At 40.6% G+C, this 19,074-nt stretch overlaps 1 protein-coding gene across 5 annotated transcripts in view; it reads left to right on the forward strand.

The window, feature by feature from the left end:
• Nucleotides 1–19,074, forward strand: part of Cntrl (centriolin) — an 86,996-nt gene that overhangs the window by 50,115 nt on the left and 17,807 nt on the right. For all 5 annotated transcript variants that reach the window (XM_023701562.1, XM_023701561.1, XM_023701563.1 and 2 more), the window contains 14 exons: nucleotides 811–956; nucleotides 1,623–1,830; nucleotides 2,306–2,485; nucleotides 4,130–4,309; nucleotides 5,230–5,346; nucleotides 5,592–5,736; nucleotides 6,529–6,680; nucleotides 8,598–8,787; nucleotides 10,333–10,646; nucleotides 12,068–12,276; nucleotides 14,720–14,912; nucleotides 17,828–17,958; nucleotides 18,083–18,223; nucleotides 18,324–18,450. In XM_023701562.1, coding sequence (XP_023557330.1) covers nucleotides 811–956; nucleotides 1,623–1,830; nucleotides 2,306–2,485; nucleotides 4,130–4,309; nucleotides 5,230–5,346; nucleotides 5,592–5,736; nucleotides 6,529–6,680; nucleotides 8,598–8,787; nucleotides 10,333–10,646; nucleotides 12,068–12,276; nucleotides 14,720–14,912; nucleotides 17,828–17,958; nucleotides 18,083–18,223; nucleotides 18,324–18,450 — 2,433 coding nt within the window. The remainder of the gene's footprint in view (nucleotides 1–810; nucleotides 957–1,622; nucleotides 1,831–2,305; nucleotides 2,486–4,129; nucleotides 4,310–5,229; nucleotides 5,347–5,591; nucleotides 5,737–6,528; nucleotides 6,681–8,597; nucleotides 8,788–10,332; nucleotides 10,647–12,067; nucleotides 12,277–14,719; nucleotides 14,913–17,827; nucleotides 17,959–18,082; nucleotides 18,224–18,323; nucleotides 18,451–19,074) is intronic.

Below are 19,074 nucleotides of genomic sequence, written 5' to 3' on the forward strand. Positions count from 1 at the left end.
CAGCCTTAACTTAGTCCTGAGCTGTTTCTTTAGGCCCAATATTTACATGTGCTATACTGAATCTTGGTTCACATTATGAAGAGAGAGCCTGTCTTCTGATCATAGCATAGCCTGTCTTGAAACATTTTCAGAATACCTCATTAGCCTATTGTACAAAACATCTTAACACAAAGCCTATTTTATAATGAGGTGTTAAATATGTCATGTGACTTATTGGAAACATGATGAGTTAAAAAAATATGAAACAAAATCTGAAAAATGCTCGCAGTGGAATATATTGTAGAGAATGAGTTATTTACCTCTTGAGAGCTCGGCAGACTGAGAGCTGTGGTTTCTTGCTGCCTCCCAGAATCACAAAAGACCATCATTAACAGATTGTCAGTAGCCCTGGGAAAAAAAATCAAACTTCACATAGAGTTTCTTTCTTAACACTGAATTGTTACAAGTAGAGGGCATCTGTAGTATAGACAAGGCTGTGCTGGACATTGGGCAGTAGTTTACAGGTGGAAAGATCCCAGATGGCATGGGCACTTAAAGACATTACTGCAATTCTTGATTCTTCTTTTTAGTTCACAGTGATAGATTGAGTTTGAAGTAGATTAATCATGCAGGTTTTACAGGTAGTTGGGAGAATACTGTCAGTAGGTTAGGACTGTTCTGCTTTATAATTTAAGAATATTTCAGTGATTTCTTTTTATTTGAAAGCGGCACTGTCTGAATTTAGTTCTGTGGTCTACATATGCTTATTAATTAGTAGTGAAAAATATACTGGCATATATCATATACTCCTCATCTTACCCCCCTCCATAGGATGACAATAACTTGTTAAAACAACAACTGAAAGATTTTCAGAATCACCTTAATCATGTGGTCGATGGCTTGATTCATCCAGAAGAAGTGGCAGCTCGTGTGGATGAGCTAAGGAGAAAACTGCAAATAGGAGCTGGGGAAATGAAGTAAGACAAAAGCTAGACCTCACAAGTGTGAGGTTCAGCAAACTTGTATTCTTGAGTTCTGCTGATTTCTTTTGCAGGGTTTTCCTTAGCATGTTTCCAAGATGGAGAAATACAAGCCCATATAATTCTAATTGTCACTGAATTTTTTTTTTTACATTTTAGGTCTTTCATATTTTTAATAATGTTTAATTAAAAAACAGAAAGGTATCTAAGAGTCTTACAGCCATGTTTGATGGCATATTCTTGTAATCCCAGTACTCGAGAGACTGAGGCAGGCCATTGACATGAGTTCAAGGCCAGCGTATACTATGTAGATAGTGAGACCTTGTTTCAAACAAAGAAGTCTTATCTATGAATTCACTATATATAGTCAAGCTATATTAAGCATTTCAAACTGAACAAATATCAATATAAAACAGAATTATTTGAAACATTCGAACATTCTTTGTCTGGCATGAGCCTGTGTTTTTAGAGTAGAAGGAGTCACTTGATAAAATAAAATAAAATTTGGACGTAAGAGGTACTCTGTAAGTTGCAGATAATTTACACTACTTCCTTTACATAGTTTTTCAATTTTTATTGTTTAGTCTTGCACTGTTAGAAGCATGTTTGTATCCAGCATCAAAAGTAAAATGTCATATTTATATGGTATGTTTTGCCTTCCAGAATTCATAGCCCTTCAGATGTCTTAGGAAAAAGTCTTTCCAGTTTGCAGAAACAATTCAGTGAAATCCTTGCACAGTTCCAGTGGGAAAAAGAAGAAGCACAAGTTAGAGAGAGAAAACTCCAGGAAGAAATGGCTCTGCAGCAAGAGAAACTGGCAAATGGACAAGAAGAGTTCAGGCAGGCCTACGAAAGAGCCCTTGAAGCAAGAGTAAGAAAAATAGGCCAGAAGCAGCTGGGGAGTAGCCTTTGTTTTCAGCAAATGACAATGCTTCCTTTCTCGTGCAAATCCAGTGTAACTGTTGTTGTTTTCACTCATAACAAGACGAGCTGAGCATGACTACAATCCATCTCTGAATATGATTACTGGTGTAAAAATCAGGCTTATTTGTGATACTATATTTTCTTTGTTTTAGAAGCAAGTAAGAACTGTTTTATAAAAAGTGGATAAATACATTTCTAGTGTATAGTATGGCATGAGAATCTATATATATATAGTGGCATTTTGGGGATATAATTAGGCAAATGTTCAAATGAATCCTAGAGAGCATTTAAGATAAAGCTATCCCAGCAACTCATTAGTTACAAAATTTTGTTACACTCTTATAGTAAAGTGAAAGATAATTGCATCACAAATTTTATTTTGCTTTAAAAAACATCACCCTTGAAACTTGATTTTCTTACAGATTAATTTTGATAAGAGGCAACATGATGCAAGAATCCAGCAGTTGGAGAATGAAATTCACTATTTGCAAGAAAATCTAAAAAGTATGGAAGAAATCCAAGGCCTGACAGACCTTCAACTTCAGGAAGCTGATGAGGAGAAGGACAGAATTCTAGCCCAGCTCCAAGACTTAGAGGAAAAGGTGGGAAAACTAGGAAAGTGAGACACATAAGTAGTGGCTGCCCAGGTCCTGACCTGGTCAGCCAGCCAGCTGAGAGGAGTGTGATCTACATTCACCTCTGGCTGCATTGCTGGGCTGAACAGAACTGACCTCAGAGAAACCTGGATGCCTGTCATTCTGTCGAAGATCTGAACCCAGATTGTCCTGATAGATGGAAACAAAAAAATGGGAATGTAACAATTAACATTAGATTCAATTAAGTGATACTTAACAAATGATAATGGTATGTTTACTCCTTAAAAACCCTCTGCCTTGATGGACACATCCACAGGAAATTACCTTTATTTCCTCCAGTCTTCCTTTCTAATACTCTGGCTCCGCTGATGGCCTTTCACTATTCACCCTCAGTCATCTCTTCTCATTGTCACATCCTGGGCCTTGTTAAATTCAAACATTATACTTAGCACTTCTAAAAATCAGAGACCAAAGAGTCTCACTGTGATTGCAACCTTCTATGTTGCTGGCACCTCTGCACAAACAGTTATTCGACCTTGTTGAGATTCTAGTTCATCAGCCCCACCTTTTCTGTCTTTTAAGTCCTTTTTGTCTTTATTTCCCTCTTTGTCCAGTTTAAGCTCCAAGTTCACCACTAAGCCCATTTTTGCAAGTATCTTCAAATCCCTTGCCCTTTTCTCCTGTCTTACAGAAGACAAAACTGAAGTTACCTGCTTTCTTTGGCACTGTACCCATACTAGGTATTCTTGGAGGGAGGAAAAAAAAATCACCCATCCAGCATAATAGAATCAGTATAATCTCAGGGTCACCAGCCCCACATAGGCAGTATTGTCCTTTCTTGGGTAAACTTGCTGTCCTATGTGCCCATGCCTTCCCACGCCACATACTTAGCACGTACCTTCTCCCAGCCTCAGTGAGTGATTTGCTTCACATTTCACCAAAAACCATCCATTCCCAAGTGTTAGTCCACCTCCAAAATAATCTGGAATACATCTTTTTTCCCTGTAATGCCACTGTCCTTGCCTAGCCATTTTGTCTTTTCTAGACAACTGCTATGGCGACCTGACAGATTTTCCAATTCCATTCATGACTGCTTTCCTTCTAAATGGTGAATTGCCTATAGTTAGTTCCTCCTCACCTCATGGCTTCTGCTATTTCTAAAGACCAAGATCCTTGAACCTTTGAGACCCTGCATCCAATCCCTCTGTCTCAGTCTATTCTTTTTTTCACTATGTTCCTTCCTTTTTTTTTTTTTTTTTTTTTGGTGGGGGAAAACAGGGATTGAACTCAGGCCCTTGTGCTTTCGAGGGAAGCGCTTATTCCACTAAAAAATGCTAAGTTCTTTTTTCACCACCATATGCCCAGGGCCTGGATTCAGTAGTTATAGGTGTCAAATATTTCTCTGGTGAATGATGAATGAATGAATGAATGTCACTGCAGTTCCTAACTAAGAAAACTGATTATTTAGAAAGTTTACCTCCGTTTTGAGATTATTTGTTCAGTGGCTATTTATGGAGCACCCACTATACATCAGGTATTGTTTTAGACGTGGGATATGCAGCAGTGAACAAAGTCTCTGGTCTTTTGGATCTTACGTCTTCATCGCCCCCAAATGATACATCTACTTAAGTGATATGTCTTTTACTTTAGAAGAAACATGAAGATGCCAGATCTCAGGAGCAGTTTCTTAATTTGGATAAAGAATTAAAGAATCTGAAAAAAGCTGTGGCTGCCTCTGATAAACTGGCTGCCACTGAGCTCACCATCGCCAAAGACCAGCTCAAGTCCCTTCACGGAACTGTTATGAAAATTAACCAGGAGAGAGCAGAGGTTAGTCCACAGGAGCAGAAGTTTCCACCAAAGCTGTTGTTGTCACAAACCATAGCAACATGTATTATGGATCTCTTGTTACAGGCTTTGGTTAGTTTGTAAATCACCATAAAATTGTCTGTTTATCTTAAGATTTGAAGATTATGGGGTTTTTCCCCATCACAGCCCCCAAGAGTTTTGTGCTATTGTGGGTTCTGTGCCCTATTGAATCATGAAAGGAACCATCAAATGAAACATACCATCCCTACCTTCAAAGGGAGGCTTCTGGCACTAGGTACCCAGACAGAGGTTTTAAAGATGTGTATATAATTCCTCTAAATCTTAAAATTTTTATCTTTTGCAGTTGAGTGAAAGATGTTATCTCGTAGGACTGTTACAGTTCCTGGCCAGGGTAATGCTTGTTATGGTGCTTTACAGGCTCCAGATACTAATGAAATTAAGATAGTAGGCTGAGCCGGGTGTGGTGGCACACACCTATAATCCCAGAACCTGGAATGCTGAGGCAGGAGAATCACCACAAAAATGTAGGCCAGCCTGGCCTACCTAGTAAATTCAAGGCCAACCTGAACTACACAGCCAGATCTTCTTTCAGAATAAACAAAAAACACAGTAGATTATAGGAGAAAAATGTCTCATCATGAGAGCCCAAAGAGATACCAGTCATGGAAGACTGTGTAACAGAAAAAAAAGGTTGGCCCGCTCCTCCTAATATAGTACCCTGCCCCCTCAGACCTCTGAGAGTGGGGCAGGCTGTTCCACAATGGGAACGATGTAAGAGAAAATAGGGTTTTCTGCCACATGAATAGGACAGTCAGGCATACCGTGTGACAAAAGCAGAGGTGACAATCTGAGAGGAAGGAGGGATGGAGATGACGATTGGTAATGGGGTTGAAAGGTGCCCTTTTCATACTGTCCCATAGGAGTTCCTGGAAGCAGAGAGGTTCAGCAGAAATGCAGCGCAAGCAGCCAGAGACCTGACCCGGGCAGAAGCAGAGATTGAGCTGCTGCAGAATCTTCTCAGGGAGAGAGAGGAGCAGGTCAGTGTTGTTTTGGTCCCTTAGTCCTTCCCCTCCTTACTAGCTCTGTCTCATTTCCTAGAAGGCTATCTCAAAATGCCCTAAAGTACATTAATGTCAGTACTTTATCCTCTGTGTGCCAGGTTGCAGCACAGGGTAAATGGAAGAAGGCGATTTTCTCCTGGTAAATCAGATATAATCAGGTTGCCAGGTAAGTGCATCTAGTAAAGAAATCATTCTTTAGCAACTTTGTATTTTCTTAATAGTTCCGAGTGGAGGTGGAGAAAGCAGATGTAGGTCCTGGAGGAGCAACCTCACGGGTGCTAGAAATCGAGAAGCTGAATGAGATAATGGAGAGGCAAAGGGCAGAGATTGCAAGGCTGCGGAGTTTACTAGACCTCAGCGGGGCTGGTAAGGCATTGTGGGCTTCAACTATGGCAGTGGTTTTATAGTTGTAAAAACAAATTGTCCTGTTTTTCACATTTAGAAAATGCATTTAAGGGCATGCTGAGATGGCAATTGAGATTGGGAGTGGTGGTGCCTGCCTATATATAATCCCAGCTCTTGGGAGGCTGTAAACAGGCAGGTCACTACAAGTCTGATCTAGTAGTGAGACTCTGAACACCCTGTAGAGCTTTCCCTAAAATACAAAAAAGAAAATGCATTTAACTGTAAGAAATCTATGCTTAGCTGTGATAATTACTCAGTAAATTAAAGAATTTAAAAGACATTTTAAGTGTGATATTAAAGGACTTGATTGGGGCTGGTGAGATGGCTCAGTGGTCTAAAGCACCTACTTAGAACAAGCTTAGCAAAGCACAGGGACTGCGGTTCAATCCCCCAGCACCACATGCCAGCCAGCCCCGCCCCCTGGTGGGCTGAGCTGGCCACACACACGTGCACACACGCACACACACATAAATTAAAGGACTTGATTTACGAGACAGTTTGTGTTTGTAGTTTCAGAAAAAGTAATGTTCACAAGTCTGTTTATTTGCTGTTTCTGAATTACTTTGTAATGGAAGCACAAAAGGATGTGCCTGTCCTCAGTGTCAGCTCAAACTAATTACCAAAGGGCAGTCTGAAAATCGGCTTTGAGGAGCCAACAAAGTTCATTGGCTCTGGTAAACTCTTGTTTGTTGTTGAGAGAGAAAAGAAGTAGATGATTTCATGCCAGCTTCATAGAATGTCTTTCCTTTACAGATAACAAAGGAGGCTTTGAAAATGTTTTGGAAGAAATCGCTGAACTTCGACGTGAAGTTTCTTTTCAGAATGATTACATCAGCAGCCTAGCAGATCCTTTGAAAAGACGAGGCTATTGGTACTTCATGCCACCACCACCACCTTCATCAAAGGTAGGAATTCTGAGTATAACATGGGCTCCTTCCCCAAATTTAGGGACAGCTTCCAAGAACATTTCTACACTAAGCATGCAGAGAGGTTCTTCAGTGTTTAATTTTTGAGATGAAGATAGGGCCTTCATGTGGAAGAGGGTGATTGCCTGTCCGTGTTCAGGTAGTATATTGTGGGGCTGTCTGACAGCAGATGCTAAAAAAATCCAAGGTGATTTGAGCTGAAAGAGTCTGCCTAAAATGGTTGTAGAATGGTATAGAGCCCCAGATAAGAAAAAAGTACCTGTATTTCATTTTCTTTTATTAAATATTCCAGGCCAAGTTCTAGGCATTGCTGGGGTATGCTGGTGAATGATACAGCCTCTGTTCTCAGTTTCTGCTCTTAAAGAGCTCATGGCCTTTCCCAATGTAATTACAAAATAATGCCATGCATGCAACAACAGATTTGACTTGTGTGCTTTGCTTACAGAAGAGGTGTTACAGATTCAGGAAGGAAGGCTTCACACACAGGCTTGTGAAGTCAGTACTTAGTGACAGCAAAGGATGAGCTATTAAGAGGGAAGAAACAGCTGTGTGGAAGAGGAGCGTTAGCTTAGCCATGCAGCTACCCTTGTAGAGCTGGAGTTGACAAGAATAATAAAAGATAAAATTGGAAAAGTAGAGGAAAGTCATGGTTGTTTGAAAAGGATCTAAAGCCCCTTTAATGTAATTATTTGGGTCATGGGAAATGGATTGTATGTTAATATGAACAGAGTTAGGAAGGATATTCTAGCTGAGTGTGGAGGCTAGACTCGTAGCAAGGTTAGATTTTTGTGAAACTGTTTGAATTCATTGAAGTGAAGGATAGAGAAGCCAGAGCTGGATTAGTGGAGTTGGAGAGAGATGGGACTAAGGGATGTTTAAGGAGACACAATGGCCAGGGCTTGGTGCCAGAATGTGGGAAGTGAAGAGCACTCAACAGACTCTACTCCTCTGAAGTCACGGGGCTGGGTCACATCCTAGTAGAATCAGCTGACAAGCAACAGTGAGAGAGAAGCAGCTCAGACACACCAGGATCCCAGGGACTTGTAAGCTTACTGAGAATCCCAAGAGTGAAGATCTGAGATCCCTTTCCCAGAAGTCTGAAACAAGACAACTCCTGGGCATAGCCAGGCTAGTGAGGAAAATACTGTAAGTTAGAGGAAAACATTGTACTCCCCTGAAGAGTGCAAGCTTGGAAGGTGGGCCTGCAGCCTGAGAAAGGGAGAGAATAGTAGACCTGAGCTTTAAAGCTGTGCCACACTCCCAGCACAGCAGATTAATAGTATTTTCCCTTGAAAGTTTGCTGGTTTTCCTTTGCCTCAGTGGTTGGGCTATTTAGAACAAAGCAAAAGAAAAGAAATGACTAGTAAAAGAGATACAGGGAGAAGAGAGACTGATACCAGGAGTCTGTTCACTTATAAAGAGCTTTTTTCACTTCTCTCTGCACAAAATCAACCTAATCAAATAACCAGATAACATTTTTGTGTGGTTAGGAACTTGTTCATTCTGGAAAACTGTACTAAATGATAGGATAGGAGATGGATGTTATTAACTAATTTGGAGAGATAGGTAGACATCATTTGGTTGCTTTGAGCCCACTTCTAGTCCTTCACTTTTACACACCACACTGTCTGCCATGATCCCAGTGTTGCATGTATGGCCCTGCTCTCTGTCCGCATGGCCTTCTTGACACTCTAGATAAACTGAACCAAGAGTGTGGAGCTGTGGTTTAGATCGCCTTGTAATTACTTCTTACTTCTGTATGTGAAAATAAGCATGACAATGAGAAGAAACCAAGTGCTTTCTTAGCACTTTTTTATATCTCAACTTTGCTCTGACATTTCTCAAAATCAGCCTTTCCACTTACAATAGAAATATGTTTTCCTGTCATTTATTTAGGTTTCCAGCCATAGTTCTCAGGCCACCAAGGACTCTGGTTTAGGACTGAAATACACAGCCTCAACTCCTATTAGAAAACCACAGCCGGCACAGCATGAGGGAAAGGACGGCAGTGGACCTGCACCTGCATCAGGATTCTGGGTGTATTCACCCATCAGGAGTGGGTTACATAAATCATTTTCTAACCGACGTAAGTCACATCATATAAGGGAAGTTTCATTTCTCTTATGTGTTTAATAACCTTTTACCAGGTCTCAGAAATCTAGACACTGTCCAGACTCATTAACCTCCCCTGTAAGGCTTCTGTCATCTGATTTGGCCACTGACCTTTGTTTGTATATCATATGTAACTGCTGAAGATACATGCGGGGTATCTCAGACCTTTGTGATTTTTTTTTTTTTTTTTTAATTTTATTTTTTTAACATTTATTTAGTGTGTGTGTGGGTGTGTGTGGCCAGCTCAGCCCACCAGGGGGCGCAGCTGGCTGGCATGTGGTGCTGGGGGATCGAACCACGGTCCCTGTGCTTTAGCCAAGTTTGTTCCAAGTAGGTGCTTTAGACCACTGAGCCATCTCTCCAGCCCCTGTGATTTTGTTTTGTTTTGCTTTGTTTCTGTTTTGTTTTGTGGTGCTGGCTCTTAAACTCAGGGCCTCTGGCATGCAAGTGAGCTCTGCCACTGAGCTCCATCCTCAGCCCCAAGCCTTCATGTATAAATTCTTTGCCTAAAAGAGCCTTCATGACTCCTCTCCCAAGCTTATTCTTACTCTTCCTTAATGAAGACTTAGGTCATCAACAACACTCCTTTTATGGGACCTTCCTCTGTGTTTCTTCCTCCAAGCCAACTGAGCAGCTTCTCTGCCTATACACCTAGAGTGTGGGGCCTTGTCTCCTTGTATCATGGTATTGGGCTTATTCTGCTAAAGTGAAGTGTCTTCCAAAGCTCTAGAGGGATGAGCTGGGCTTGGATAAATCCCAGCTCTTGCACTCACTTAGGTGCTGTGGGATCATAGACAAATTACTTAGCTGCTTTTGAGACTATGAATCTATGAGAATATAGTACTACTTATTTTTTTTAATGTATCTAGTAGAGGGTCTACAGGGTTTATCTATATAGATCAGACTTGTAGTGATCTGTCCTGTTTTTCAGCCTCCCTAGTGCTGGGATTGCAGGCACGTGCCACTACACCCAGTCTCAATCACCCATCTCATTGTGCCTCGGGGACAGGGCTGGCATGGCACGCTGGAAATCAAACCCTGGCTGCTGGGCTCTGCCTAAGCAGGCCAGCCCTATAGTAATATTTTTTGATAATTTGTTCATTCAGAAACTATTCCTTGAATACCTTCTGTGTGCTTGGTTCTTTGTCATCAGTCATAAGCAAATATAGTTCTTGCTTTTAAGGGAGACAAACCATTACATTGGAGAATGTCATACATCATGACAGTAAATGCTGAGTGCTATCCAGTATCATTGCATATGTCTGTTGATCTTTTGTGAAGTATGAAGCAGGCACTCAAGTTATTGCTGAATAATGACTGAAGGAAGAAATAAACTAAGGCATAAGAAAAACTCAAGTATTAACTGCTAACAATACTTTAAATTCATGTTTTGATCTCCTTTTGACTTTTGTTTCAGAATTTTATCCTTGTATCTCCAGAGTCTTGTTCTACTGCTGTTACTTCTGAACCTGTATATCTAATAAGCCATGAGCTAACATGCTCTTCTGTCTCTCTGAAGATGCAGACAGTGAAGGAGATAGCCAGGAAGAGAGAGGGTTGGATGACCAAGAGGAATCGCCATTGGTGCCTCCTCCTGGATACATGATGTACACAGTGTTTCCTGATGGCTCCCCTGTACCCCAAGGCATGGCCCTATATGCACCGCCTCCTCCCTTGCCCAACAATAGCCGCCCTCTCGCCCCTGGCACTGTCATTTATGGCCCACCACCTGCTGGGGCCCCCATCATGTGTGGACCTCCACCTCCTAATTTTTCTGTCCCACTAATCCCTATTGGTGTGCTGCATTGCAATGTCCCTGAACACCATAACTTGGTAAGTAGAAAGACATCCTGCCCTCTGTCCACACTCCTTCCATGAGCCTCAAAATGATACACAATTGAGCCATTTATTTACACATGTGTTATAGCCCAAAAAGAGTGATTATAAGGCTGATATTGAGAACTGAACATGTATTCTCTTACCAAAATACTATGCTGAGTAGGATTTAAGGCCCTAGACCATTCTGAAACCTGGATTAGCCATTTTAAAACAAATACTGTCAGTCCAGATATTAACTATTTTTGTTTATGTTTCTATTGACAAGTACTATATATATTCACATACCGATGCCTATACTTATACACATATGTATATGTATGTATTCATATACATAGTATATCCATATACATAAAAACAGCATACAAGTTTTGGTGGGAGTTATCTGTGGGTCATAAGATTTGATTATTATGAATTTATTTTCATAGCTATTATTGTACATCCAATTTTGAGTTATTTTCCCCCTGAATGTTACAAGAATTTCCCCATGATTTTATAAATGTTTTTAAAGTGTTCATATTCTTTTTTTAGGCCAGATTTCAAGAACTATTACATCACCATTACTAGGTGATTTTCTCACTTTTTAATTCTAAAGCAGTAAAACTGCATTCAGGCTCCTCTTTCAAACTCAGAGCCTGGAACAGGTCAAGGGCAAATAAGACAAAGTCCCATATCGCAGTCTCATTTTTGTAGGTCAGACAAGTTTCAGAGGTTATGTGTGTATTTACATGGTTAACTGGGTAGGTTTTCAATATACCTTATAATTTGTAGCAATTCATTATCAGTTGTCTTTACAACATTTACTGATAATTTTTTTTTTTTTTTTTTTTGCGGAACCGGGGATTGAACTCAGGTCCTTGCTCTTGCCAGGGAAGCACTTATTCTACTAAGTCATCTCCCCGGCCCCTGATAATCTTTTAAACTGGTTCTTTTACTCTCAAAAGTACCCAGCTGTTTAGATAGTCTTCCAGGTACAGTTTTATACCTCTCTACATCTGCACATATTTAATTCTTCAGTCTACATTGTTACCTTCTTAGTCTTCAAACTCCAGGCAAAGGCCCTCTTCTTCTGAGCAGCCTTCTCAGATAACTGCACTCCCGTGTATCCAGCAGAGAGAGAGACCTCAATCTGTCTCTACCATAGATGCTGTTTGTCCACAGGTAGTTTAGTGAATGTTTCTCAGCCATGGTTGTACTGATGAAAAAATTAGAGGTTCTGTTAGTCCATCAGTTTCATCTGTGGTATGTGAAAAATACTTAGCCTTACTTAAATTTTCTTTTCATATTAAAGTTTTAGAAACCGCCATCAGTTTTCAGATCATAGACAACCACTTTCATAACAGTTAATTTCAGTTTGTAGATGGAAAGAAGAGAGACATCCTCTGATTTTAGTACTGTATTTTTTCTTCTTTGTTTAGGAGAATGAAATTTCTCGATTAGAAGACATAACGCAACATTTAAAATCAAAGCGACAGGAAGAACAGTGGATGAGGACATCCAAGTGGCAGTGTGAAAAAGAAATGGAAGATTTACATCATAACGTTGATAGTCTTTTGCAAGAGAAGCAAGAATTAGAGCATGAAGTAGAAGAATTGCATAGAACCATCCAGAAACATCAACAGCGAAAGTAATTATTAGCCCTTATATTTTTGTAATTCAGATGGATATGATATTAGTTCATTAAGATAAGTTAGTACTGTGTAATAAAACTGTCTGTGAACTTAGGACTGTTCTAGATTAGCACTATCCAGAACAGAAGACCCCTGCCACATGTGAGCACTTAAAATGTGGCTACTGGAACTAAGCATCAGAATTTAACTTTAATTAATTTAGTAGTCACCTGGTGAGTACCATTTTGGACAGTGAAAATCTAAGTTCTCTTGGCCAGTGGTATCTATTCTCTCATCTCCTGTGGTCTGTCTTGGAGGATGATAGGCGTCCTCTCCTCTTACCCTAGCAAAAACTGACAGAGCTCTCTCCTGTTCCCTTCCCCACATCCCCCTAGGCAGCTAGTTGGCCTCCTAGTCCTGCTGACTCTGCATACAATAAGCTCTTGAATTGCTCCCTTTCTGTCATTGCAGCTGCTGTGGTCTTTAATCATTCCCATCCTAGGCCAGTATAGTAGCTTTCGTACTAGGCTCCATGACTTACTTCTCACTCAGTCCTGGGACACACTGTGATAGTCTGTACCATTAAAATATGCACTGCCTTCCACAACCTGAAGCATTTTTATCCTTCTCTCCCACATGCAGTATTTAGGCTGAACCACCTACTTTCCTTTGTCTCTGCAGGTATAGCTACACTTTGACAGTTGCTGTCCTCTGCCTGAAATGTCCTCTGTCCCTCCCTAATTCTAGTCTGTTGTTGAAGACAAATGTCAGGGTGCCCTCTTACACACAGAAGGGCAATGACAAGGGTTAGCAACCTTGGGCATAGTGCTGTTGACACACTATTGTGAGGAATTCATGCTCCTTTAGGGCAGTAGTTGGGCCTCCATCTCTGGGTCCCAGCACCTGGCATAATGCATGCAGTGTCTGTTGATGAGGCCAGTAATGTATGGGCCCATCTCCTTTAGAGCCCATGAATTATGGCCGTTGCCCAGTTTTTGTCACTTAAATCAGACTGAACTAGGGTGGGAGGGGCGCCTAGGGAAGGCACGCAAAGTGAAACGTGGTCACTGCCTGTTGGGAACAGATATAACTAAGGTAGTAGTGGAAAGCAGGGACCACTTTTTTTTTTTTTTTCCTGCGGTACCGGGGATTGAACTTGGAACCTTGAACTTGCCAGGTGGGCACTTATTCTACTAAGCAATGTCCCCAGCCCCTAGCAGAAACCACATTAAGAAGTTTGGACTAGATAGTTGATAGGTAGAAGGATGGTTATATCTGCTGAGTGTATATGTTGGCAGAGAGCTATTTTGAGGTCTTTTTTTTTTTTCCTGTTTAATATTGTCAGGAGTTGGAACTCACAAAGGCTAGGCAGTCAGTCTGTCCACCAAACTATATATCCAGCCCTATTTTATTGTTACATTGAAGCTAAGTCTCTAAGCTGCATAGGCTAAGCTTGAACTTGTGATCAATCCTCTGCGTCAGCCTCCCAAGTAACAGTGAGGTCTTTTGAGTGGGGTTGATTGGATGACTGCTTTTCTTCCTAGTTATAAAACATTGATGAAGTGATCATTCTAGGAAATATGGACAACACAGAAATGTACAAGTAAGATAAAAATTATATATCTGTACCCTTTCATTTAAAGAGATCCTGTTTTTTCCTTTTAATTTATGTATTTGGTACAGGGTCTCACTATGCAGCTTGGACTCATAGTGACTGTTTTCAACCTCCCCAGCGCTGGGATTACAGGCATGCACCACCACACCTGGACCCAGGCACTAGCTCAGCGCACCCAGAAGTGGGGCCAGCACAACATGTAGTACCAGGGATTGAACTCCAGTTCCTGTGCTTGCCTAAGCAGGCACTTAATCTGCTGAGCTGTCTCACTGACCCGAGAATCTGTTAATACACTGTATTTTTATGTTTTTGTCATGCAGCCATATATAATCCTATTTTCAAATAATTTTTTCATGTTACCCTTGAATTATTGAATCATATATACACTCTTTCACTTACCAAATATAATCATAGTTTTACTCTAGCAGAATAGAATAAATCACAAAATTAGATTATCTTTGGGTGAGTATGAACTTGAGGACAGTTTTAAGGGAATGGATAATCGTTGGAGGAATGACTTTATTATTATACTCACAGTGATAAATGTTACCATTGTTTTGGCCAGATACTGACAACTTAGTAATATTTGTTATATTTGTTATTGTAACTTAAGAGGATGAAAACTCATCATATGTGTTCTGTATGATGTATTTACTGCCATTAGTGTTCTTTGTTTAATGAAGAGGTAGATGTTGACCTTGAGGATAGCCAAAAATAACTGCTACATTTGTTCCTTCTCATATAAAATTATGAAGTCATTGTGAATCATTTTAATAGTTAGGCTACATGAGTTCATAGTGTCTACATTTAAAACTTTTCAATGCTTGTGTATGTGATATTTTTAGGGACTTCCTTGATGGAAATGTTGAGAGTCTTATGACAGAACTAGAAATAGAAAAATCCCTTCAACACCATGAGGACATTGTAGATGAAATTGAGTGTATAGAGAAGACCCTTCTGAAACGTCGCGCAGAGCTCAGGGAAGCTGACCGACTCCTGGCAGAGGCTGAGTGTGAACTAGCATGCACAAAAGAGAAGGTATGACCTGTTGTGGTTTGGGTTTGGGTCGTGGGCTCACAACAGGCCAGACAGCTTACTGTTGTCTGCTTGAAGGAGTGGAAAGAGAATGGGTGATAAGGAATACACTCACCTCTGCTAGTTAAGGAACTGTAAGAATTTGGGCAAGTCATTGAAGCTTTGCTTTCTTCATCTGTAAATTCAGGTTAAGAACATGTAGTGTTAAAAAAAAAAAAAAAAAAGCCAGGGAGATGGCTCAGTGGAATAAGTGCTTCCCTGGCAAGCGCAAGGGCCTGAGTTCAGTCCCCAGTTCTGCCAAAAAAAAAAAAAAGAACATGTAATGTTTATTGAGTGTGAATGAAATGAAGTAGCATTAATACTATTAAAGTTAGTTTGTTCCCAGCACATTCTACTTTCTTACCCTGTTCTTTTATTATTTTTTTCACTTGAGCTCTGCTGTGGTTTTTTTATTGTTGTTTTTAAAACTGGGTCTCACTGTGTAGTGCAGGCTGAACTTGAACTCAAAGTTATATAGCCCAAGCTGGCCTCAAAGTCACTGTGATCCTCCTGTCTTAGCCTCCCAAGACAGGATGGGACTATACGCATGTGCCTACCACAGCAAGCTCTGCTGTGTTTTTTGTTTTGCCCTATCTCCCCAGTCTTCTGCTGTGTTTTTTAAGTAAGGCCAGTTGGATTCTTATGAAGCTATGATGAACAAATCTTAATTTTTTTCTTCCAGTTATAATACAGATGATACAAAATATATTTGGTCTGATAATAGTGCTTTTTAGACTATAGTGTAGAAGAAAGTTGGATCCCCTAGTTGGCAACATATTGATCATTTATAATTGCCACTGTGCTTAACATTCATGGCAACCCTGACAGATGGTATTAGCTCAGGCTCATAATAGGCCCAGAGTCGCAAGCTGGAGTACTGCCTTTCTTAGAACATTTTTTAGCTAGATGAGAATTCCAAGATAAAAAATGGGGCTGGGAATATAGCTCAGCGGCTTAAGCGTCTGCCTGGCAAGTGCAAGGTCCCTAGTTGATCCCTGGTATTGCAAAACAAACAAACAAATCAAAGTAGCTCAGGGGCCAGGGAGATGGCTCAGTGGAGTAAGCGCTTCCCTGGCAAGCGCAAGGGCCTGAGTTCAATCCCCAGTTCTGCCAAAAAAAAAAAAAAAGTAGCTCAGAATGAAAAGTTCTTAGCCACTGGAATACCTCATTAGCTACTATTTTAAGCTGGTATCTCAACTTAAATCCATTTAATAGAAACCTGTTGCTCAAGAACTGAAGTGAATGGTTTTAGTTACTAAAGAAATTCTGTGATGGCTTTAACAGAAATGGAAAAAGTCCTCATCTCTTTTCACATGAGCAATTTCTTCTGTTGTCACAGTTTAAATTACTGTGTGGAGAACAGGTGTTAGTGGGAGAAAAAAAAAATCACTGGAGAAGAGCAGATGGATGGCACTGGTAGTAGACACAGGTAGGAAATGAACCAATACCAAGAAGGTCTTTGCCCTTCATCTTCCCAAAATGATTCAGGGAAGCAGCTTAGGGAGGAGGAGAGGGAGAGAGGAAGTAGCCTCATTTTCTAAGAACTGCGGCAGACGTGTTAAAACCTGACACAGAAAGAGACAAAGGCTCCTCAGCAGTGTGACCTGTGTGGTGCCTAGTGAGTTTTGATCAGTGCTTTTGCTGATGAGCTGACATGAAGCAAGCTATCAGAAATAGCACGGAGTCTGATGACGTTTCTAGCTGTTTGGGAGCTTGCTAGCCCTTTTGCATTTACAACACAGGATATTTAATTTTAATGTAAAGACTCTGATTTTAGTCCAGAGCTTCAGTTGTAGGGCTGAAGGTGGGTTGGTGCTCAACCAAGTGCAAACCAAACTCTTTACTTTAGCTTTTTGATGACACTGTTTTAAGCCTCTTATTTTAGGCAGAAAAAGAAACCAAATTGATTTTTTTTAAACTGTTTTTGCTAAATCTTGTATAGAACAATTTTTAAATAACTTTAGAAGTATTTAATATTTGTGTTTCTTAATAATAATTAAACCAGATCACAATGAGTTTTCACTTAATAATATCAGAGTACAGTAAGAATCTGTGGTAAAACCATTGTCATTTAATTGAGCAATTTTAATATAATCAAATGGCAGTAGTGTTATGGATCATCTGCAGTCTCTCCATCTTCAAATGAGTATAGCAGCTATTTAACTGTTTTGTTTTGGGATTTGTTTTAATTTTTTATTATGAGTTTAGGACAGGGTCTACAGGGTATACAGGGTCTCACTATATAGATCAGACTCATAGTGATCCGTTTTCAGCCTCCCAAGTGCTGGAATTATAGGCATGGACCACCAGGCCATCTCGATTGCCATCTCAGTGTACCCCAGGGGCGGGGCCAGCACGGCACACAGAGGATTGAACCCCAGCCATAGCAGGCGCTTTAGTCTGCTGAGCTAACTGGCCTGCCCTGTTTTGTTGATATAGATACAGTTGTATGTAGTTGTCTCATGGTACTTATATAATTTTAAACTAATTTTTCTCAGCCAGGATGTTATTAACATTCTTTCATGCTGCTCCACTGTCATTTTACTATTTTAAAGGCTCCACAGTGTTCTATTATGTGTATATACTATTAGTCTTTTATTTTCCAAGTTTTATATCATTTCAGTACATTTTTATGTCGTAGTGCTTCACTTCTGAATTATTTTCTGAGAGGTGAAGGGTCAAAGTGAGTGTTTTGGAGACCGGGGAGATGGCTCAGTAGAATAAGCGCTTCCCTGGCAAGCACAAGGGCCTGAGTTCAATCCCTGGTTCCACAAAAAAAAAAAGTGTTTTCCAAAAGAGTTGTACTAGTTTACATTGCCAGTAGCAGCTGGGAGTGACTATTGTAGCTGAATTGCTTTTAATAATGGTTTCTTTTCTAGACAAAAAATGCTGTTGAAAAGTTCACTGACACCAAGAAAAATTTATTGCAAACCCAGTCCGATGCTGAGGAGTTAGAAAGGAGAGCTCAAGAAACTGCTGTTAACCTTGTGAAAGCTGATCAGCGGCTGAGGTGGGTGCAGCCCCCAAGCCACTGCAGCCTGCAGTGAGATGAATGGGAAGTGTGGCTCCCAGAGGGCCGTTACTAGCTTATGCTATAGAATGCGTGAGGAGGAAACAGAACGCTGTGTTTTCAGATTGCTCCAGGCTGATGCAAAGAATTTAGAGGAGCACAAAGTCAAACAAGAAGAAATCTTGGAAGAAATAAACAAAGTGATAGCAGCAAAAGACACAGACTTCCAGAGTTTAAACAAGAAGAAGGAAAAATTGATGGAAGAGTAAGTAAGGCCTTGATTGGCTGCAAAGGGTTGGCACCGGGAGACTGCTCTTCGGCTCGGTCCCCTGAGTGTCTGCTTCAGTACCGCTGGTGCTTTGCAGGCTTCAGAACCTGCAGAGAGACGTGGAGACAGCAGAACGCAATGAGGACCACCACCTGCATGTTTTAAAGGAATCTGAGACCCTCCTTCAGGCCAAAAGATCCGAGCTAGAAAAGCTGAAAGACCAGGTATAGCAATGAAGGCCTGTAAAGACATGCTACATTGCTTTAAAACCTACTTATATTTTGTGATTATAACAGTAATACATACTCAATTATAGAAGAGATTGGAAAATACAAAATAAAGAATGAATGAGGCTGTCATAGGGAATCTCACCTCAGTACAATATATTATCGGTCAACTTTTTTTCACTATGATAAATCCTAAGGTAATCAGTTTTTAAAGAGAAAAGGTTTAAAGCCAGGCATTGGTGGCACACATCTGTAATTGCAGCATTTAGCCTGAGGCATGAGGATTGCTTTGAGTTCAAGGCCAGCCTGAACTGTGCAGCAAGATCATGTCTCAAAGGAAAAAGAGAAGCAGGGACTGAGGAGAAAGTTCAGCGGTCTAAGCACCTGCCTGGCAAGTGTACCCCTGTAATCCCAGTGCTAGAGAGGCTGAAAAAGGATCACTATGAATCTGAGCTGCATAGATAAATAAATAAATAAATAAATTTTTGAAAGAGAGAAAGGGTTTAGCTAGGTGCTGGTGGCACACATCTATAATCCCAGGTTCTCATGAGCCTGAGGCAGGAGGATCACAAGTTTGAGTCTGGTATGGGCAAACTCCACAGGACCCCATCTCAAAACATA

Source organism: Octodon degus, unplaced genomic scaffold, assembly GCF_000260255.1.
Source record: "Octodon degus isolate 3935 unplaced genomic scaffold, OctDeg1.0 scaffold00137, whole genome shotgun sequence".
NCBI classification, from domain to species: domain Eukaryota; kingdom Metazoa; phylum Chordata; class Mammalia; order Rodentia; family Octodontidae; genus Octodon; species Octodon degus.